Consider the following 19,641-nt stretch of genomic DNA (forward strand, 5'->3'; position numbering starts at 1 on the left):
AGGTCTGATTAGTCACATTGGCAAGTAACTGCTTCTTTCTGTTTCCATCATATTTCAAAGGAGCAAGTGGAAAATATCTGGGGTTTTTTTTCACTTCATCTTAAATGTGTATGAGTGTCAAACTGCTCCTCTAAAGCTGTTTGGAAAAGCTGTATTGTACAGAGTTACAAAGTAACAAAGCTAAACTGATTATTCAAAGTAGCTTAGGTGTGTGTTTTCAAGCTAGAACAGAGCTGGGGGGCACACACTCATGCAAACTTAATTATTTGGATGTAACCTTTCCTTTAAACACAAAGCATCCCATCTTGTGGTAGATGTATATTTCTATGCAACCAGGAACCTCCACGGCTTAGCAGCAGCATCTGAAAGACGCGTTTCGCTTTCACTGCAAAGACGCAGACTGTGGGCCTGTTGGCCTGTAATACTTACAGGCCCATTAGGTAGATCACAGCAGGTTTCCAGCTCGGCATGCTTGGAATCGCAGTAAATCATCATTCTCTGGAGGTCAAACTGTATGTACACAGATTAACAACAGGTCAACTGCAGAAAAATAACCTTGACTGACATGAATCACACTGTTGCCAAAATGGAGGTAAAGACTCACATCAATTGGGACACTGTCATACAGCCTTTTCCCAATCACTGTCTTCCCCTGGATATCAATGTCCTCTCTGTCTTCTATCGGCAGCGTCTGGATGTGCTTGCAATCCAAGTACAGAGACACAGACTTGGACTCCACACTGAGGGCAATCTTGTGCCAGTTGCGGTCAAACAGGTTGTCGACTTCAGGGTTTTTGAACACAGCCCTCACAGCATCTTTTGTAAGGCCCACAGCGTTGTACTCCACTGCCTTGTTCTCACCGTCCAGACGGATGGACACCTGACAGGTCAGAAGCACAGGGATGTGAACCGAAACATAAAGGAGCTTGTTTCCCATAGGGGGAAGTAATGAATGTACCAAAATAAATAAAATATTGCCAATTTTAAGGCACAAAGTAATTGTATGTGATTTTTTTTGCCTTTAGTTTTGACAGTTGGAATGAAAAGAGAAGTCAGCAAGGTGAGCCCATTCGATGATGTAATTCTCCAAGTTGGGCCACATGCAGAGGCAGGCACATTTGTCACTATTTACATTTGGCTCACTCACCTGTGGAATTCCATATTTGTCAAAAACCTGCCAGAGGTACCAGTCTTCACGCCTCGAGGTTTTCCTGAATTTAAATGTGGTCACAAAGGCATATTCGTCTGGCAGCCCTTGACGAAACACATCTCTGTGGAATAAAAGTACATTATTATTTTTGCTTTATTTTTCTCTTTTTAGTGGATGTGGTAAACCAACAGTTGCGCTGGCTGTACAGCAGTTGAAATATTAATGTATAAGGTTAAACACAGTCCCAGTGTTTTACCTAGCAACCAGTGTGTTTGTAGCTACTCTTCCTGCTCTTCTTAGCAGTTTTACACTGATTTCTTATATTCAAACTGTTGCCTGTGTATTTATAGAAACAGCAAAATAAAATAAACTGTTCACATCAGAATTAATATTTATAAAGGAAAAGCTCAGAATTCTGTAAAGTTTGAAAACTGGAAAAACCTTTCAAAGAATAGGATTAGCCAGGATATGCTCACTGGCTAACAATTTGGGATTGACACCTTGTTAGCCAAATGCACTCTTTCACAATCAAATCCAGTGCTTGTTCTTCTGTTTCAAAACACCACAGTGGTAAAAATGCGCACCTTAACACTTCAAAAGGAACTTCAAAAATCAATGGGGGATGTTACTGTAGTCACACCTAATTTTTTAGGCTGTCTATGGCTACAAGTAGCAGACAGTTAGCTTAGCATAAATACTGAAAATTGACTAGGCTAGCTTAGCCACCAAGTAACATTAACAAAAAAAGGTTTAAACTTCATCATAAACTGTGTTTTGGTGCTTTAGTTTTGACATTTGTGCCATCAAAGCAGAATACTAGTTATGGTGTCTTTATTTTTAGCTTTAAGAGTTATCTAATTTTATTTTTACTATAGCGTCCTATATAAAAAACAGTGCAGACAGAAAACACACTAAATGAGACAAAAACATCTGACAAATGGGGAGAAGACATCCACGTTCTCCTGGTTGGCCAGTTCTGAGCCTTCAAAATGACGTCCCTTTATCCCTTTATGGATCTCAGGATGTCAGGAATAAGTCTAAAAAAGACTAAATTGGTGTCTTTAGTACTTAAGTAGATGGCTAGTGGTTGTTTATCACAGAAGGTCGGTGGTTCGATCCCAGGCTGCTCCAGGCTGCATGCCAAATATCCTTGGGCAAGATACTAACCCCATGTTTGCCTACTGGTGGTGGTCAGAGGGCCTGGTGGCTCCAGTGTCCGGCAGCCTCGCCTCTGTCAGTGCGCCCCAGGGCAGCTGTGGTTACAATGTAGCTTGCCATCACCAGTGTGTGAATGTGTGTGTGAATGGGTGAATGACTGAATGTAGTGTGAAGCGCTTTGGGGTCCTTAGGGACTAAGTAAAGCGCTATACAAATACAGGCCATTTTACATTTACTGACATTTCATCTGGCTGTGATCAGATAACGACACGTCAACTCTATAAAGTTAATATACAGAAGATGTCATTAATATAGCTACATGGCAATGATGTTTCACATGGGATTGTGTCATAATGTATTGCAAGTTGGTCTTAGTTGTGTTTGGGTTTGAATCTCCTCATTGTTGGAGTTGTTGAGCAGGAAAAATGTCCTTTTCAGCCAGAACCGAGATATAAAAGGATGAATTTTTGGAGACTTTGGAGACTTCACTTTTGCCACTTTCACATGCATTGACAGGGCTCAAAAAAAAGCTGAGCTCTTTAAAGCATAATGGGCAGGTCACTTACTCTGTGTGTTGTACTATAGGCATGGTGCCAAGGCGAACATATGAACTTTGGCCATCTTCAGCTCTGGTTCCCAGAATATCTCTCACGTTGAAATACTCCATCAGGTCAAATCCTGCAGCAACACAGTAAAAAAGCCTAGTTGGACTCCACACACACATAAAAAAATCATGCCAGGCTCTCCGGTCATGAAGTTGAGTTATGGCTTTGTCAGATTTCTAGGGGGTACACTGAAGTTTAACTGGGTCAGTCCCACCACACCCTGCATCAACTGTGTTTTTGACTTTTTGAAGAATTGCTGAATTAATGGACAACTGGAAAATACAGATGTTTTCTGGACCATTTAAATATTTGTTAGATTTGTTGCCAGAGTGGGAAAGAAAAGCTCGTTTCCACTGCTGGTAAGGTCCTCGTGTGAGTCTGAGAGAGTGCATGTGTGTGTACATTGTTCTGCAGCGTGTGATTTGAAGTGGTGTGACCACAGACCATATTTAGGTGGTTTAGAGAGGACACTCCCTTGTACAACAAACAAGTAGCTGTAGCTATGGCGATGCCAGTAAGACGAGCGCTTGTGCAGCACTAATGCTGCCAGTCTGTCCAGCAGCTCTCACTGAAAGCTGGTGGTTAGCCTATGTTGTGTAGTCTGAGCTCTCCGGAAAACAGACTGCGGCATGAGTGAGTCAACAGAATGAGAACAGCCTCAACATTTTCCTGCACAGCCCTGGTTATGCAGCAAAATCTGTGTGAGACTTCTAGTGGGAATAATAACAGCAGCGCACTAATCTTTCAAAGAGGAAACCCCAGCATTAAGGTGGTAATGCGAGAGTCTGGCAGAAAAGCTCAGAGGATGTCATAGGAAATAGCTTGGAAGCAGGTGGTTAAGCGCACACTTAGCCTGCCCCGTGTCATTAGCAACAGAGCAAAAAATAACATTAGAATCAAAAGTCTTCATGACAGATATAACTGATCTGCCATCAGCCGCACACAACAGCTGCTTTATCTGTCAGTAACGTGCCTCACATGCACCGTTAACAATTATTTTATTCACTCAGCAGTGTGTGGAGACTTATTCTTTGCTCAAACGCACACACAAGGAAACATTTCTCATTGTCTTTCATTCATTTGATTATGAAACAGCTTTATTAGTTAGGTTACCTTTACTGGCCACCAGATGGTGCTGTTTCTTTGCTCACTTAAAACACAAGAGTCATCAATTTTGCCTTAGCTTTTTTGTTTGTTATTGTACGATCTACTGTGCAATATAAAGCGCCTTAAGGTGACTGTTGTTGTGATTTGGCGCTATATAAATAAAATCGAATTAAATTGAATTGAGCGATTCAGTCATCAGTATATTAGGTAAATGGAAAACACAGCTTCAAACACACACACATTCTTAAGCCTGACATCTAATGTGAGTCATCTTTAATTTTCTCACCATGTTCATGCAGAAAAATCCAAAAAGGATTTGTTGCTGTGTTCTGATACCTGAGACTTTTGCCTTATTTAAACCATGGGATGGGATACTCGCAAAATCCCCCCCAGTCTCAGTTGGGTTATTTTTAAAAAGTCTGCTGAGATACGTGTGATGTAAAAGGGCTCACCTTCCTTTGCTATCTGAAAGAAAACACTTTGAGTAGTTGACAACTTAACAAGTAATAAAGTAAATCTTTGCTGTACAAGAGCGATGTTTGCTGGTTATCAGTTGCTCGAGGAAGCCACGCAGCTGTGAGTTACACTGGCCTCGATTCTCCCTGTCACTGTGCTTGCATCGTGCACACCATGCTGTTTCTGTGGCTCTTTGGGGCCAAATCTGAGCACAAAGCTGTAATTTGAACTGGCAGCAGATAGCGTATAATCAACCCAAAAAGTTATTTTGGACAGCCAAAAACGACCACTGGGGTGATCTGCGGCAAAAGCCAGATGAGTTCACTGACTGGGAAAGGCGAGCGCATACACACAGCATTCTTTTGATGGGAGCAGATGGCAACATTTGTACAGTAGATAGTGAGCGCGGAGCCACGGAGATGCTCCGCAACCTCTTGTGTGTGCTCGGTACCCCGAGGGGGTCTGACTAGACAGCCCGTGATAAATACAAGTCTCATTCAAACCGCAGGTCTCTTGGCTGTCAAATCATAATAAGTGGCAAATAGTCTTGACATTTAGCAAAGAGAACTGCACTCCCTGTGCACCAGCGCAGAGGCATTTGTTGTGTAATTATAAGAAGGACCTGCAGGAGTAGCAATGATAAACACAGTGTGTCTGTATGAAGAGAAAATCTCAGTGTGCTTACCCGCAAACTGAAAAAAAGTACTTTGCTCAAGCAAGTTTGACATTGTACATCTTAAAGTTAGCTGCATTTACAGAGCAACTGTAGCTTGGAAATCCCCAGACATCTTTATCATGTCAGGGAGCGTCAGACCTCAGACCGCTGTGTGATAACATTTCGCCCCAAGTGGGGCCCACAGCAGGTTTTTGCTCGTAGAAAAGACCTGACTGTGACGCAACTGTCTGTGTTACATTCAAGGTAGAGAAAAAAAAAACAATAAGCACCGCTGTGCTGTATCTACTGGTGCTAAAGTGAAATAAAAACTGAACATTTTCATTGAGCTGCCTTTGCTTCCAGACACTATGGGAACAGTTAAAGTATAGAAAATGAGTAATTATGATGGAATTTAAAATTATGATAGTGTTTAGCTGTAACTAAATGTAAAGCAAATATTAATCAGTGCAGTGTGGAGTGTATTCATGGCCTGTTCCACAGTATTCTATACTCTGGGTACAAGAAAAGTATTTCCCATAGAGTTTTCCACTGGAACAAGATCTGACAAACAAATCTTTGGTCAGAGGATTTATTCCAGTACGAGTGCTTAGCGCATCTGACAAAGTGATACATCTGCTTAAGAAAGCATCAGTGGCTTTCAGTGATTTATCAAAAGTTTGTTCTAATTTCTTTTGCGGCTGAGAGAAAAAGCCAAACCACATAATTAGCACTCGCCCAGTGACGAGGATGTGATAATGTGTCTTGACAGCAGAAAGTGACGCTGTGTCTGATCATGAAAACACTCTTTCAGTCAAAAAGTCAGCGTAACTTTTTAGCAACTCTAAAGAATAAGAGGATACATCAGGGATAAAGCTTTCTCAAAGGGTTCTGTACTTTAGTCCAATATATACTCTTAAAACCTGACTACAATATGAGGGGAAATATTGTTCATTTAGCAAAACTGAAATACAATAAACAAATATGCACTGAAGTATTTAAAAGTTCAGTTTTACTAGCTCGTAAGATTTCACAGAAGATCTCTCAAATAATTGTGAGAAATTAACTGATGATTATAAGATTATGTGGTTAAAGTACAGAGTAATCAGGCAGGAATTACATGCCACTGCCATTCGCTAGTGCATCCAGTAGTGGATAGTTAACAGCTAAACCATAGTTTTTCTCACCAGGAAATAAATGTAGTCTAAAAAGTAGACTTCACATCATAGCTCAGTGTGTAACTCCATATTGATGTTGTACTTAATCACTGAATGTGAGAGCTGTGGATGCTAGCGGACTGAGAATCTATATGGATGCTACAGAAAAACAGCTCCATGCTGGGACGTCTGTGAACACTCGCCTGATGAATTTACAGGTTTAGTAACTCATTTCATCGAAATTTGAAATCAAATTGAATTTTAAAAGATTAAATATTTTGGACGGTTTCAAATTTAGGATTATCCTTGTGTATGTTCATTGGCTAATAACTTATGATTGACAAATTATTAGCTAATGAGAAGTTCCTCATCTCATCTGAATTTTGTTAGTTTGTTGCCTTTTTATTAAACTAAAAAAATACATCTGGGAACTTTTAAAAGTCTGTTGTTAACAATTATCTACAACTTTACTACTATTTAAAGTCATATTCATCACATTAAATCAAGGAACACTACTTCATTTCATTTCATTTCATTAATGTTTTTATATTTGAATTCATTGCCAGCTGGTGTCTTTCTGTTTCAAGTTTCCATGTTATGTCTGTGTGGTTTTCCTCCCACGTGTCTAAAGACATGCAGTTTTGATAAAATGTCCTTAAGAAGTAACGTGTTTTTGGCTGCCATTCGGCAGCCTCTACAGGGTGTACGCAGTGAGGTCCAGTAGAGTTGTGATGCTGACCAAAAGATATACAAAAGAGATGGAAGGATGTCCGGGTTTTAAGTAATTTTTTTTTTTAAGAAATCAAAGTCTGTCTTTCCTGAATAAATCAACAGAGGACCCTGTGCCAGCCAAGTACGTTAAGAGGGAACATTTCTAAAAACATAGCTTTTTGGTGCTCTTACATCTCTTTTTCCTTGAACCTGGACTTTGCACGAGTCCACACACTCATGCCTGTGCATCTGTTTTTTCTCTTACTGTGATGGATGTGGGTGGGAGACAGACAGGAACTGAGATTTCCCAGAACACACTGTTATAACTGGTGGATAAATGGTTTTCAAGACCTCAGAGAAGAACCTTTAACACAGCAGCGTGGAATGTGTGGAATAAAAACATCTAATGATGGAGCGCTACAAGCTAGTGAAACAGCAGCTTCACTGCTAATCTTAAAAAGAGCAGCACCTTGTCTTGACTCTTGTTTGTGACTTCCATAGCCTGGATTTCAATACTGAAGCTGCAATAACAAACACTGAGGCTACGTTCACACTGCAGGCGAAAGCGCATTAAATCCGATTTTTTTGACCCTATGCGACCCTTATCCGATCATGGTATGACAGTGTGAACGGCACAAATCCGATATTTTCAAATCCGATCTGGGTCACTTTCGTATGTGGTACTGAATCCGATACATATCTGATGTTTTAGAAAGCAACTGCTGTTTGAATGGTCATGTCGCATTAAATCCGTCTTTTACGTCACTGACACGAGACAGACGCCAATTATCGGCGGCCGAGAACACATCGGGAACGCTTCCTGGCCATCCAGTGTAGATGTTAGTGAAACTGTTGGGAAGACAACGTTAGAGAAACGTGAACATTTTATTTGTACTGTATAATCTGCAGATTCTGACCGAAATCTGCAACTATCCTTTGAAGCACCGCTCCTCTAAAACAGCATTAAGGATCATTATTAGGTTATCTACATTATTATGTAAATAACAAAATAACTTAAAGCAAAAATTGGGAAACGTAAAGTCCGAAGTCTTTATATTAAGGGCCATCAGTCAAACAATATTGTTTGCTCTGGGTCTAAACAGAGCGCGTTGTGTGTGACATCTTCTTTTGCGCATGCAGGCCGCTTTGAGCGTTCACACTGGAGAGCGTTTGCTGTCGCATTTTATTTGTAGTGTGAACAAGCAGACAAAAAAATCGGATTTGATCAAAAAATCGGAATTGAGCATTAAGACCTGCAGTGTGAACGTAGCCTGAGTGTACTGAGAGGTCACGTCTTTCTACAGATAAAGTACTGCGGCGCCTCAAGTGGTCGTCTGAAAGGTTTGAGTTTGATGCAGATGAAATGGATAAACTCTTCAGAACTGTTATCGCCCAGAAAAGGATGGTGACCTCACTTCAGATAAAGCTGAGGAGTCTATCCTAGATAGAAAAGTAAGTTCAAGTATCTCGGAGCAAGAGATCAACCCACCAGCAGGTCAACCATACTGGTAAAAAGAGCCGAACCATGAGGTGAAGCTCTGAACTGGCCCGCCTTTAAACTTGATTTTGAAAAAGACGAGTGTTTTGTTTTCACAAGTATATTTAGAGAGCTGCCAAAGAATCAGCAGCTTCCTGGTCATGAATCTCTTAGCATGCAATAAATGTTTTTGGAAAATGTAGGAAATGCTTTCAGAAATAAAGACCTGACTTTGTGGTTGACACGTATTGCCAGTGCTGCATGTTGCTGTTAGGAAAGCAGCAGTTTGCACATACCTGGAACCTCTTCAAGACCATAACTGGTGCTGCCGGGCTTAAACCGATCAGGTTGAACCTTCATATTTGGACACAGGACATCTGAGGAGAAAGCAAAATAATTCAGTTAGACACGCTCGTGCTCTTATTGGACCATGGGGAGAAAGATATGGTAACCCTGTATCTTCCTGTTCAAAATCGAATCACATGTTACTGTTTTATTAGAAGAAGCAATCAGCGGGAAACGTTGTGAGGGGTCAGACGTAAGAGATGTGGAGTGTCATATTGTTAAAGGAAGCAGTCGGATCATTGAAACACAATCTCTAAACTGATTTGCGATGAGGGGAGCACCAGCACAGACAGTCTAGCCCCCATTTCTGCCGTTTGATATCTGGGGATGGGAAGCGTGTGGATGGCCGAGTGACGACTGAGATGGCTTTTATAGTAGGTGGGGTGACAGTGTTATATTTCCACACACGCGCATCTCAGTGTTGGCGATGACAGCAAGAAAGGCAAACCCTTCAGGTTGGCAGGAGAGCCATTTTCTGTGTCAGGATGCCAGCTTCTGTGAAGGGTGCTGTCTAGTTTCTTAGATGTAAACGTTTGCTTAATGTGACCGACAGTTTTTGAGGATCTCTTCACTCCTGGTTAATCCATGGATACAGATAAGCTTCATCCATATTGATTTAGCTGGTTCACGTGAGTTTACGTTTGTTTTTCATTTGTTTGTTTTTTACTAAACTGTGTCATAAAGCACACCCACTAATAATCACATGTGAGCGTGCTGACACACTAAAGAAATGTGAACACGGCAAACTTTATCCCAGCTAAATGTTAATATGTCAACAAGGCCTCACTGCCTTCCCATAAACGCTGGGTGGAGGACATAATGATACACCTCAAAATAGAACAACTCAGGTACAGAATTCAGGGCTCAATTAAGTTCATGAAGAGCTGGTGGCTATTTCTTATTGTGCTGGAATAATGTCTGTTAACTTAATGCTGTTGTTTTTTTAATCATTTTAATTGTTGATTTTTTATTTCTCATTGTACTATAGTGTATGCAGCTGGATGTCTGGCTATTCACAGAACATACGAATACTCAAAAAAACAAAAAGAATCAGTGCAAATATTCAAATACAGTCCTGTGCAAAAGTCTCACTCCACCATCATTTATTCTTTATATTTTTATTCCAAGAACTTTTAAAGCTGTCTTGAGCCATAGTTTCTAGAGGACTTTGAAAGTTTTCCATCATACATCGGTTGGTTTATTACTAATTTTCATTTTTAGTTCAGTCTTTCAGTCTTTTTTATCGTTTTCAAAGGAGTTTGTTTGTTTGCTTACTTTTTGTTAATTAAGCCAACTAACCCTCACCTATGAATCATTCAAACATTAAAGTAGTGCTGTGTCTAGACAAAAAAAGCCAAATGTGACACAGTATAACAGGCATAAAATACTACTTTCGCACCATTAACGTGATTCCCAAAGAGCTATTTGATGGAAATTTTGAAGTCTAAAAGGCTAACTACAACAGCTTAAAAGGATCTTATAGTGAAATCCTTAGCAAAGACCAGCAAAGACATGACACAGCGCCAGGAGATGTGTGCGGTCCTTTAGTTCTTCTATCTACTGTTCACTGAAGCCCCATCAAAGTGGTCTCAGTGAAAGGGTGGCTGTCAAGAACCCATTCTTAAGGTAAGGGAAACAGGAAGAAAAGGATGAGGTATGTCAAATTACACAAGAGTTGGGCTGATATTAATAACAACTAATTTTACACTTCAGTTCAAACCATTGTAAGGTACAGGTGTCAGGAAAGGAGGTCAGGACACCCACAACAGTGGGCATCTACAGCTATCTGTAAAACATGGAGGAGGCTCTGTAATGATTTGAGGCTGCATTTCAACTCTTGGTGTTGAAGAGCTTGTCAAAGCTGATGAAATTCTGAACACAGAACAGTACAAATTTTGAGCTACCATGCAATACCAGCTAGAAAGAGCTTGACTGACATCAACCTCATTTTTTCGCATTAAATTCTTTTAGCATTACACTGATAGTGAAATGCTAAAAAACAATATCAGTGATGGATTGGCCTCTTTATGTGGATTGTACAAGCATTTCTTAACATCAGTGACTAGGATCAAGGCTTAGCATGACAAAGGGGAACCATGAAACATTTTAAAAGTAGACAGAGGATGTGTCAACAGCACCAGTGATAGTGCATATGCTTGCTAGCATGCTAGCAGTGCACTTATAATTGAAGGCTAACCATATATTGCATATGTGTTGTGCTAGCTCTTAGGCTTTATGCATTAAACGATTGTTTACAGGCAAATGTTCACAAAATGCAGTCATTAGTGTGACCATCATTGCAAAACATTGTAAACATTATATACCACACAAGTGGGTACATAGAATCTGTTAACAGAAGTATCACGCTCATTTTAAACTGACATTAGCATTTGGCTCAAAAATAATGCAATGCTATGTTTTGTTATGCCTCAGAGCTGCTAGCATAGTTGTAAACTTAGACATATAGACTTGCCTTTTTGTGGTCATTCTTTTGCTCTAAGTGCCATGATAAACTTTCTACTCTGTTGATTGCTGAAATTAAACTGCATTTTTATCAAGACAAATCTGTATCCTCCACTCTTTGAAACTCACCCTGATCGGCTCCCATGTGTTAACTTTCAGTCAACAACAGCAAATCCAAATCGTGTTACCCTTTGGAATCACTATATCATGAAACCTGTTATTATGTCATTGATTTGTCTATCCCTGAATACTATCCTGCATATATTATCTGACAAGTGAGACACTCCAAATTCCCTATTATTTGCTAAAAATCCAATTTTTTTCCAAATCACAGCTGTAAAAATCTTCACTGCAGAAAGGCTTTTAACCTGTAGCACTGATTATGAGCGCCTGTCAGCTCTTGAATACTTTATCATGCCCCAAGTAGTGGAGTTATTTCAGTTTCTTGTGCATTGTTTTTAATTTGGGCTTGACATCTTTGATTGGGAGCGAAGCTGGAGGAGACCGTTTTTTGCTTGTGTCTGCTTGTGCCTTAATTTTTAAAAAAACATTTTTTAGACGTGTTTATAAAGCCAAAGTTAGCCAAAAATGACCATTCTGTAAAATATATATAAGCACATCACTCTATTTTTTTTAAAGATGGTGATGAGACTTGAGCATGCTAAATACTTGAGCTACCCTCAGATTTGTGGCCCTAAGGCTATAATTTCAGGGTCTGGCTGTGAGTTAAAGTGGAAGCAGTGTAAAACCTGCCTTTGGGAATGAATCTCTGGTACAGAAGTATCAGCAAAAATGTATGCATTACATGGGACATCTGTTTTCAGCCGTAAACTGGTAAATTATTCATTTTTGCTATTAGCTGTGTTTCCTGTCACTATTATAGCTGGTGAATTTTTAAACACCATCTGGGTGCCCCTTGTCTGTCATGTGGAGAACGGGCATGTAAGGTCAAATATGCAATCTTAGGATTTTGTGTTCTTAGGTAAGGCCACACATGCTCTGTCGAATCAGTGTAGCACAGAATAAATAGTGTCCATTTTTAAAACTATAGATTAAAAGGTGAAAACGTCTAACATGGACATTTGAGCCACTGTAGCTGACCCACTTGAAACATTAGAGCTATAATTTTCTGGGTGAAAATAACTTGCATCGCTCAGGCAGCCAGTTTCGCTGACCACTGATGTACTTGGAGGCTCACCCGTGGTGATTTTAGAGATTATAGAAAGAAAACACTGAAACTTTTTTTTACCTGACTGAATTTAGCCTTCGGCTTGTTGAAGTTGATAAAGTATGATTTAAAAATACACAATCTTATCGGGTGCCTCGTTCAAAACCTATGACTCAAGAGTCAGAGGCTACTGGCTTTAAGACAAAACTACAAGCTACCTTTAAAGTGCAAGAGGTATGTAACTTTGTAACACGATACACCCTCAAAAAAGAATGAAGGCATTTTAGAGTCTTACTCATCACATTCTTCACAGGAATGACTGCTTTTGCCTGACAGGTTAGCATCAGGTTAAAATAAAAGTTGAGGGTTTGTCATTGCTCATCCTTAAGCAAACCATGTAATCATGTCATTTCCATTTTAGTATTTCTTGTTCGTGGTTAAGACTCATGGCATCCGTTTCTTTCCAGTCTGCCTAATTTTAGGCAGGAATTTTAAGCGTTGGCGCGGGAAGCATCCATCATCCCCATAAAAACACTAGCAACGGATGCGTCCCTGCTTCGCTACAAAGCTAAAAAAGTTGTTAAGATAGAATATTTTAAGTCTATTTTAAGTTAGCAGTGTAAACTGTTTTGTGTCTATGTTGATTTTCTCAGCACACCAGTGGAGAAAGCATTGAGGTTAACACTAAGACAAGCTTTCTACTGCTACATGCCTCTGCACTATAGCAGCAGTCGAAAAGGCAGCTGTACCACAGATATGTCTTGGTCAGGAAACTGTCATTTACGAGCTAATTTTTGCAACGGCTTCATATTCAGTCACAAGAAGCCAGGATAGTGTGCATGTGCATCTCTGTGTGGTTAGGGTGGGGTTTTGTGGTTAGGGTCTTTCCTCTTTTCACAGTGGTTAAAAGGTTAAAATAAGAGTCAGTTTGATTAAGTGCATATTGCGACTGAGGCAAGCTGTTCAAAGTATAACTTCAAAAAGAAGCCATGCGGCATGCAGTGTGAGTGTTTTGTTGGCAGTGGTCCCGATGGCTGACTTACTCTCACACAGCCTCCTCCTCAGCCTGTCCCTGATCTTGTCAATGGCATTGAAGTCTGTTACATGGAAAACATGGGCATTCTTTGGCTCCGCTGCAATCTCTTCCAGCTCCTCCTTCAGAGCCTCCCCTATGCCCACAGCAAACATCCTGATGTCCGCTTTGGCAGCTTTCTTGGATGGCTCCAAAACATAATCCTGGCTTCGGCCATCTGTGAGAAGAATGGCCACCTTCTGAATGCCTCTGGCGGCCGGCCTCGCTCCATTCTGCACTGTGAAGATGTTGCTGGTTGTGTAGTTGATAGCATCCCCAGTCATTGTATTTCCCCCCAGGTAGCGTATGTTGCTTGCAGCTCGCTTCACATCTTCCAGGGTCTTGTGTCGGCCTAGGTTGAACTCAGTGGTTGGTCTGTCGCTGTAGCGAACCACGGCTACTCTTGTCTTGTCAGGTGCTACATCAAAAGACTCCACCAGGTTAGACACCCATTGCCTAATCTTTTCAAAGTTCTCCTTTCCAACACTGGATGAGGTATCCAGGATAAAAGCCAAGTCATAGTGGACGTTTTTACAACCTAGAGAAGGCAGATGCAGAAAGGATTTTAACACATACAGTCTATAAATGTTCTAAGGCTGCTATTACAACAGAAATTCTAATCCTAATGGTCTTACCTGCCCTTTGTGCTTCCACCTTCTCACTGGAAAGAGTCAAGGCCAGGATGACCAAGACCAGGGTGATCCTATATCCCAGTCTTAATTCCATCTCAGCCTTGGCTTCAGTCTGTTTTGTTTAGCTTATTATAACCATCAAGTTGTTCAGTCTGTGGAGAGATTAATGAAATCATAATTCAGTTCAATTCTATTCAATTTAATTAAAAATATTTATATATTTATATTTATTGCATTTATATTTATATTGCATTTTGCTTATTTGAGAAGCGTTTGAATTGATCTGTGATATGTTATAGTTTCTGAAAAGTGGCCAATTGACGCTAGCTCAAAAAAAAAATCTACCCTAACTCCAGATGGGTCAGGTAGAAATCCCTCTGAACGCTAGACCTATGCAATCAGAAAATGGGATTTACCGTATTTTTCGGACCATAAGGCGCACCAGATTATAAAGCGCATTAAGTGAAACAAAGCAGTCAGATAAGACAACTTGCTTCCTCCACTTCCGCACCATTGATTCATTGATGTTGAATTCTATCACAGCTGCTCTATCCCCATGTTGTTGCAGTATATTAACAATTAACCTCGTATTGTGGATGGATTATCTCAATTGTTCTCCTGAATTTTGGCCATGCAATTCCATTTGTCCCTAACCATCGGGAACCCTCACGTTAACGTTTATCAAGTGGAGAAAAGTTAGCGTTCATGCTCCAGCTTCACTGTGTTTGTTATGCTAACATAGCTGTGTCGCTAGCGATCACGTACCACATTATTATATACCAGCTAGCCCAACTTCAATAACCCTACAAACGTCACTGCTGTTTAGTTTTCTGTCTTCATTTATGTTGGAAGTGATGGCAGAGCTGTACGTTTTAATTTTTTCACAAATCTCTCAGTCAGAACATGCTATATCCTGTTTAGGTGGAAACTAGCGAGCTAACTTCCTGCTAACTTCTAACTCCGTCAGAATTTGATATATTATGTTTTCACGGATGCCTGGATGTTAAACTTTTTGTTACACCTGGTAAAGCAGCAACATTGACCATTTTATTAAAGATGAAAGAATTTAGACAGTTTTTAACTCTCATTGATGCTGCAGTGTTCATTTGACTTTGTGACCTGAAGCAGACGGAGTTTTGGAATAGGGGCTCCTGACTACGGTAGCCGTAAGGCTGCGACGATCGATCAAGCGGTGCGGCTTTTTATCTTAGCAAAGTCATATTAAAACATTTTTTTTACAGATTTTTGAGCGCCATGTACCAAAAAAAATCGGTTCGAGGTCAGTAAGCACAACCAGAATCATACATAAGGCACACCGGATTATAAGGCGCACTGTCGATTTTTGAGAAAATTAAAGGATTTTAAGTGCGCCTTAAAGTGCGGAAAATACGGTATTTTCTTTACAAACAAGTCTTGACAATCTTTGGACAAAGAAGGCAATTGTTAGCGTTCCAAAAGCTACATTTTAAACTGCATTAGACACCTTATATGTGTCAAAGAAAAGGAAAAATCTCATCCCCATTATTGTCCAGTATTTTACTGTCTCCTCTTTGGTATGAAAGCTGGAAGGAAATGTCTTTCATTCTTAGGACATGATAATTGAAACCTAAGACTAAAATACACACTTTTTTGTTTTACAGCAGCAGTGAATGCTTCATCCAGAGAAAAACTGGACTTGGTAAAGAGTGTTGGAATTTGCTGCATATATATCAACTCCAACCACATAAGGACAATGTCAGGTCTGTGATGTTTTCCGATGATAAACTGCAAAAGTTAACCAAAGTAATTCCTTACTCTTTAAAATATGCATTTAAACACACATCTAACTGCTAAAGTGCCATTTTTACAGGTTTGATCATGTTGTAGAAGACATCGGTCTGCCTCTGTTTGAATCATTTTTATGCTGTTGTCTCTGGGTGGCACTGAGAGGAGCCTGTCTTTTAAACAAAACACTATTCTTGATCTTATTGTACACCAGTGGTTGTGATGCCTGCTATTAAGATTGATGTGTGGCTGACTGTAGCCATAACACAGGCTCATCCTGATCTCATTGCAGGGGGTTTGTGGGGGAAGTTGAGGAAAGTCTGAGTAATGCACAGCTTGGAAAGCAATAATATAAACCTTTTTATATATAAACATCTTTTACTGTTGTGATATTTTCACTCAATTGTGCTTTTAATGTATGTTTTCCAGAAAGAAAAAGATAAATTTTTGGTGGTGGATAGTAACTTTTAACTTCCAGAAATAAAGCAGTGCTGTGTAGTTTTCCTATAATGGAAGGAGCATGTAATTCACCTTTTACATTGCTAACAGTCATTAGAAAACTTGATATTGATATATATTAAAAAAGCTTAAAACACATGATTTTAGAAGGTTTTGCTTCTGAATTTCAACAATCTGGAGAAGTGTTGGCAACAAATAAACGTCTCTGGGGTTGAAAAGTTCAGCTAAAATGTCAAACACTTTAGTTGATCCATCAGGTAGCCACCTGAGGCCAAGGCCAAAAGTGAGTCAATCCACATAGAGTCCCATGTTGAAATGCCCAATTTCAGTGAAGAAATTAACATGTTTGGTTCAAACAAAAAAACAACAACACAAAAAACATCATCTTTTGGGCATTTTGCATAGTTTGTCCCTTCATATAAACTAGAGAGGTTGTTGAACTGAACCAAACCTCTGACTGCTTATGATGATTTTGCATCCCAAATCCAAGAAATAGCTTTAGTTTATGTGGGTAAATATCAGTTTGTTACTGTACGTAGCACTGATTAACAGGTATCTGCATCTGTGTGTTGCATCTGTACATGTTCTAAAATGCATGCTAGCCTTTGCAACTTATCAGTCCAGTATAATATATATATATAATAATTTGTTACGCAAACAAAAAAATCTCAGTTAAAATGGTAATGTTGAGGCTTCAAAATGCACGCAAACAGTGGCTATGCCCATCTTTTGTATGCACTCTGTGGTGGGCACTGGACTTCACTGAGCACATTAAAACATTAGGATTGCTTATGTTATAAGGTAGACCTTAGTCACATACTGCCACTCAGTGATAGTTTCAAAAAAGTGTGATGCAAACTGGAAACAAAGACCATTCGGCTGCTAAATAAAAGTTGTTCCTTACAAATGAAATTTTACTTTGAAGGCAAACATTCTCTGTAGCCAGCTTGTGTAAGACTTGTCACAGTTTCACAGGTGTTTGCAGACAGATCAGCATTTTCTATACAAAATACAGTGATCCTAGCAATCTGCCAGCAGCCAACAAACTTGCAATGAGGTTTTCGGTTCAACCTTGTATAAATCTTTTGAACCAATTTCCCTTAGTGATGCCAAGCACCTTCCTGCAGCCACTCACCAACCTGCTAGGGAATACTTTTTTCCCTAGTGACCAGGCGATCACCAACTGATCTGGCCTTGGCAACTTTCATGAAGGAATGAATGGGATGAAAGTTAACCGTAACATCCCTCGAGCAGGTAGGTAAATTTTGTATCATCTAAATAAAGCTAGGCTATCTGTTTCCAGTTGTTATGCTAGGCAGAGCTAGTCACCTCCAAGCTGTCAATCTGTTGATCCAGTTCTTGGCATGAAAACCTGACAACCTGTGTTGTCCAAAATGTCAAGCTAATCATTTGCTTGGATTAGCTAGACTTTTTAGGACTATAGTGGAGAATGAAGTATAATGAAAGAGCATTAAGTAAACGTAACTACAGCAAATGTAAGAATATATTATTTTAAATTACAAAACGATCTAAACAGAAAGTCAGGAAATATTGTGGTGGGACTCAACAGCCTGTTGACTGTGCTTTAGCTTCTATGTAGTCTGTGACATAGAAAGTTCACTGTGGGTTGTACAAACTTCTTTAGCATATGGTATTGCCCTTATCTGATTCTCCACTGGGCTATTTCTGCTACTTGGTTTCACTGTTGCTATTAATGAATAAAACAGGCACTTTAGCTAAATTACTGTAATTGCTCCAATTAGTGTGCATTTAACATCTAAGAAATTCAACCCAGAGAGCTTCAATGAAAAAAACTACAAAAAATCTCAGCTGCTCAGCTGGATGAGATTTAGTTTCAAGCTCCTAATCTTCATTACTCTGTATGTCAAACAGATTATAATTTGTCTTTCTTTCATCACTGATTATATAAAACGTGGAGCTGAATTAATCTGCAGTTTTACGTAGCTACAGTATCTGACGTGAAACTAAAAACAGGATATCAACATCCCAACCTGGGACCAGATTCCTTACAAACAGCACGTCTGTATCACCAGGCCTGTTTCCACTTCGTCTCTTGATGGTTGACCTGGGACTGCAGTGTAGATGTCTATAACAGAAGCACCACATTTATCATTCCCGCAATGCAAAAAACAGAGAAAGGCCTTTTTTTATGTGCAACCAAAGGAGAGGAGAAAAAAAAGTATGTTTTCTGATAGCAGATCTGAGCAACACATAAACACAAAAAAGCCAATAATTCAGAACTGCTAAAGAAAAAAAAGCATTTCAGAGGCGTTTCATGGAAGCAGAATACGCAGTAATACATGGAAGACTTCATGACTTTTTTCCCCTTACCTGGCCTGTCACTCAGTCAGTGTCGCTGGAGGTGTCTCTCTTTCTGTCTTTGCCTCCAGCGCTCACACCCTGAAACAGCACTGGGAAAGCATCATTATCACTTGATAATAATCCAAACTGTCACCCCTGCAGGCATCAGAACTCACGAAGGGATTATAATATAATCCAGGGAGACAATCCAGTGCAGAGTGTTGTTAAAAAGTGAGGTGAGGTGAGCTTCAGCAACCTTGTGGATGAGTGGACAAGGTGGGAGGGAACTGCAAAGGGGGAAAGTGTAGGGTTTCACTTGGGGACGAGGCAGCTTCTACTGTTCTTGACTGGGCTGTGCTCTCACATAAAAAAGGCAAAGAGGCACAGCCAATTATAGAGTCAACTTTATGGATATTTTTGTCCTTTTTTCCCTCTCTGCCTCTCTCTCTCTCTGTCCTCCATAGCTGCACCCATCCGAGGTGTTGCCCTTAAAGTAGAGGCATGGCTTCTTGGCAACCACCTCAACTGTCCAGCCTTTGCCACTGTTATAGCCACAACGGAGCCGCCCTGGGGCTGGCGGTGGGCTGGGCCTTATTGGCTTCTACCGGCAACACACTTTTAGAAAAAGGCTGTATTTAAGTTGGGGAAATGATTACAGAACACTTGTGCTTTCAGCTTTGTGTTGAATGGCTGTCCTTGCACTGGCTTATAGTAAAGCTCTGTGATCTATATTACTTATGTTATGCTGTTTTTCTTGGTTTACACTCATGTCAGACCGCACACATTTCATTTAATATACATTTTTATCATATGAAATATATACTTGTATCCAAATTGATATGTCTCCTTGACTTTGTGGTTTCTCATGTTTTTTTCCCCCAATTTAATGTTTTTAAGGTTTTTTTTTCTTTCCTTGGGATGTTTTAGTGCTTCCTTTTTGTGA

General features: G+C 39.9%; 1 protein-coding gene across 1 annotated transcript in view; it reads right to left on the reverse strand.

The window, feature by feature from the left end:
* col22a1 (collagen, type XXII, alpha 1) overlaps positions 1-18,481 on the reverse strand; it is a 68,516-nt gene extending 50,035 nt beyond the window's left edge. Inside the window, exons 1-8 of the mRNA XM_065469914.1 lie at positions 18,389-18,481; positions 14,157-14,305; positions 13,493-14,059; positions 8,770-8,850; positions 2,875-2,986; positions 1,148-1,271; positions 605-880; positions 430-510 (exon numbers count right to left, since the gene is read on the reverse strand). Of these exons, the coding sequence (XP_065325986.1) occupies positions 430-510; positions 605-880; positions 1,148-1,271; positions 2,875-2,986; positions 8,770-8,850; positions 13,493-14,059; positions 14,157-14,247 (1,332 nt within the window). The 5' untranslated portion in view covers positions 14,248-14,305; positions 18,389-18,481. The remainder of the gene's footprint in view (positions 1-429; positions 511-604; positions 881-1,147; positions 1,272-2,874; positions 2,987-8,769; positions 8,851-13,492; positions 14,060-14,156; positions 14,306-18,388) is intronic.
* Between the last annotated feature and the right edge of the window lie 1,160 nt (positions 18,482-19,641).

The sequence above is a fragment of the Pelmatolapia mariae genome, linkage group LG22 (genome assembly GCF_036321145.2).
Source record: "Pelmatolapia mariae isolate MD_Pm_ZW linkage group LG22, Pm_UMD_F_2, whole genome shotgun sequence".
In the NCBI taxonomy this organism is placed as follows: Eukaryota; Metazoa; Chordata; class Actinopteri; order Cichliformes; family Cichlidae; genus Pelmatolapia; species Pelmatolapia mariae.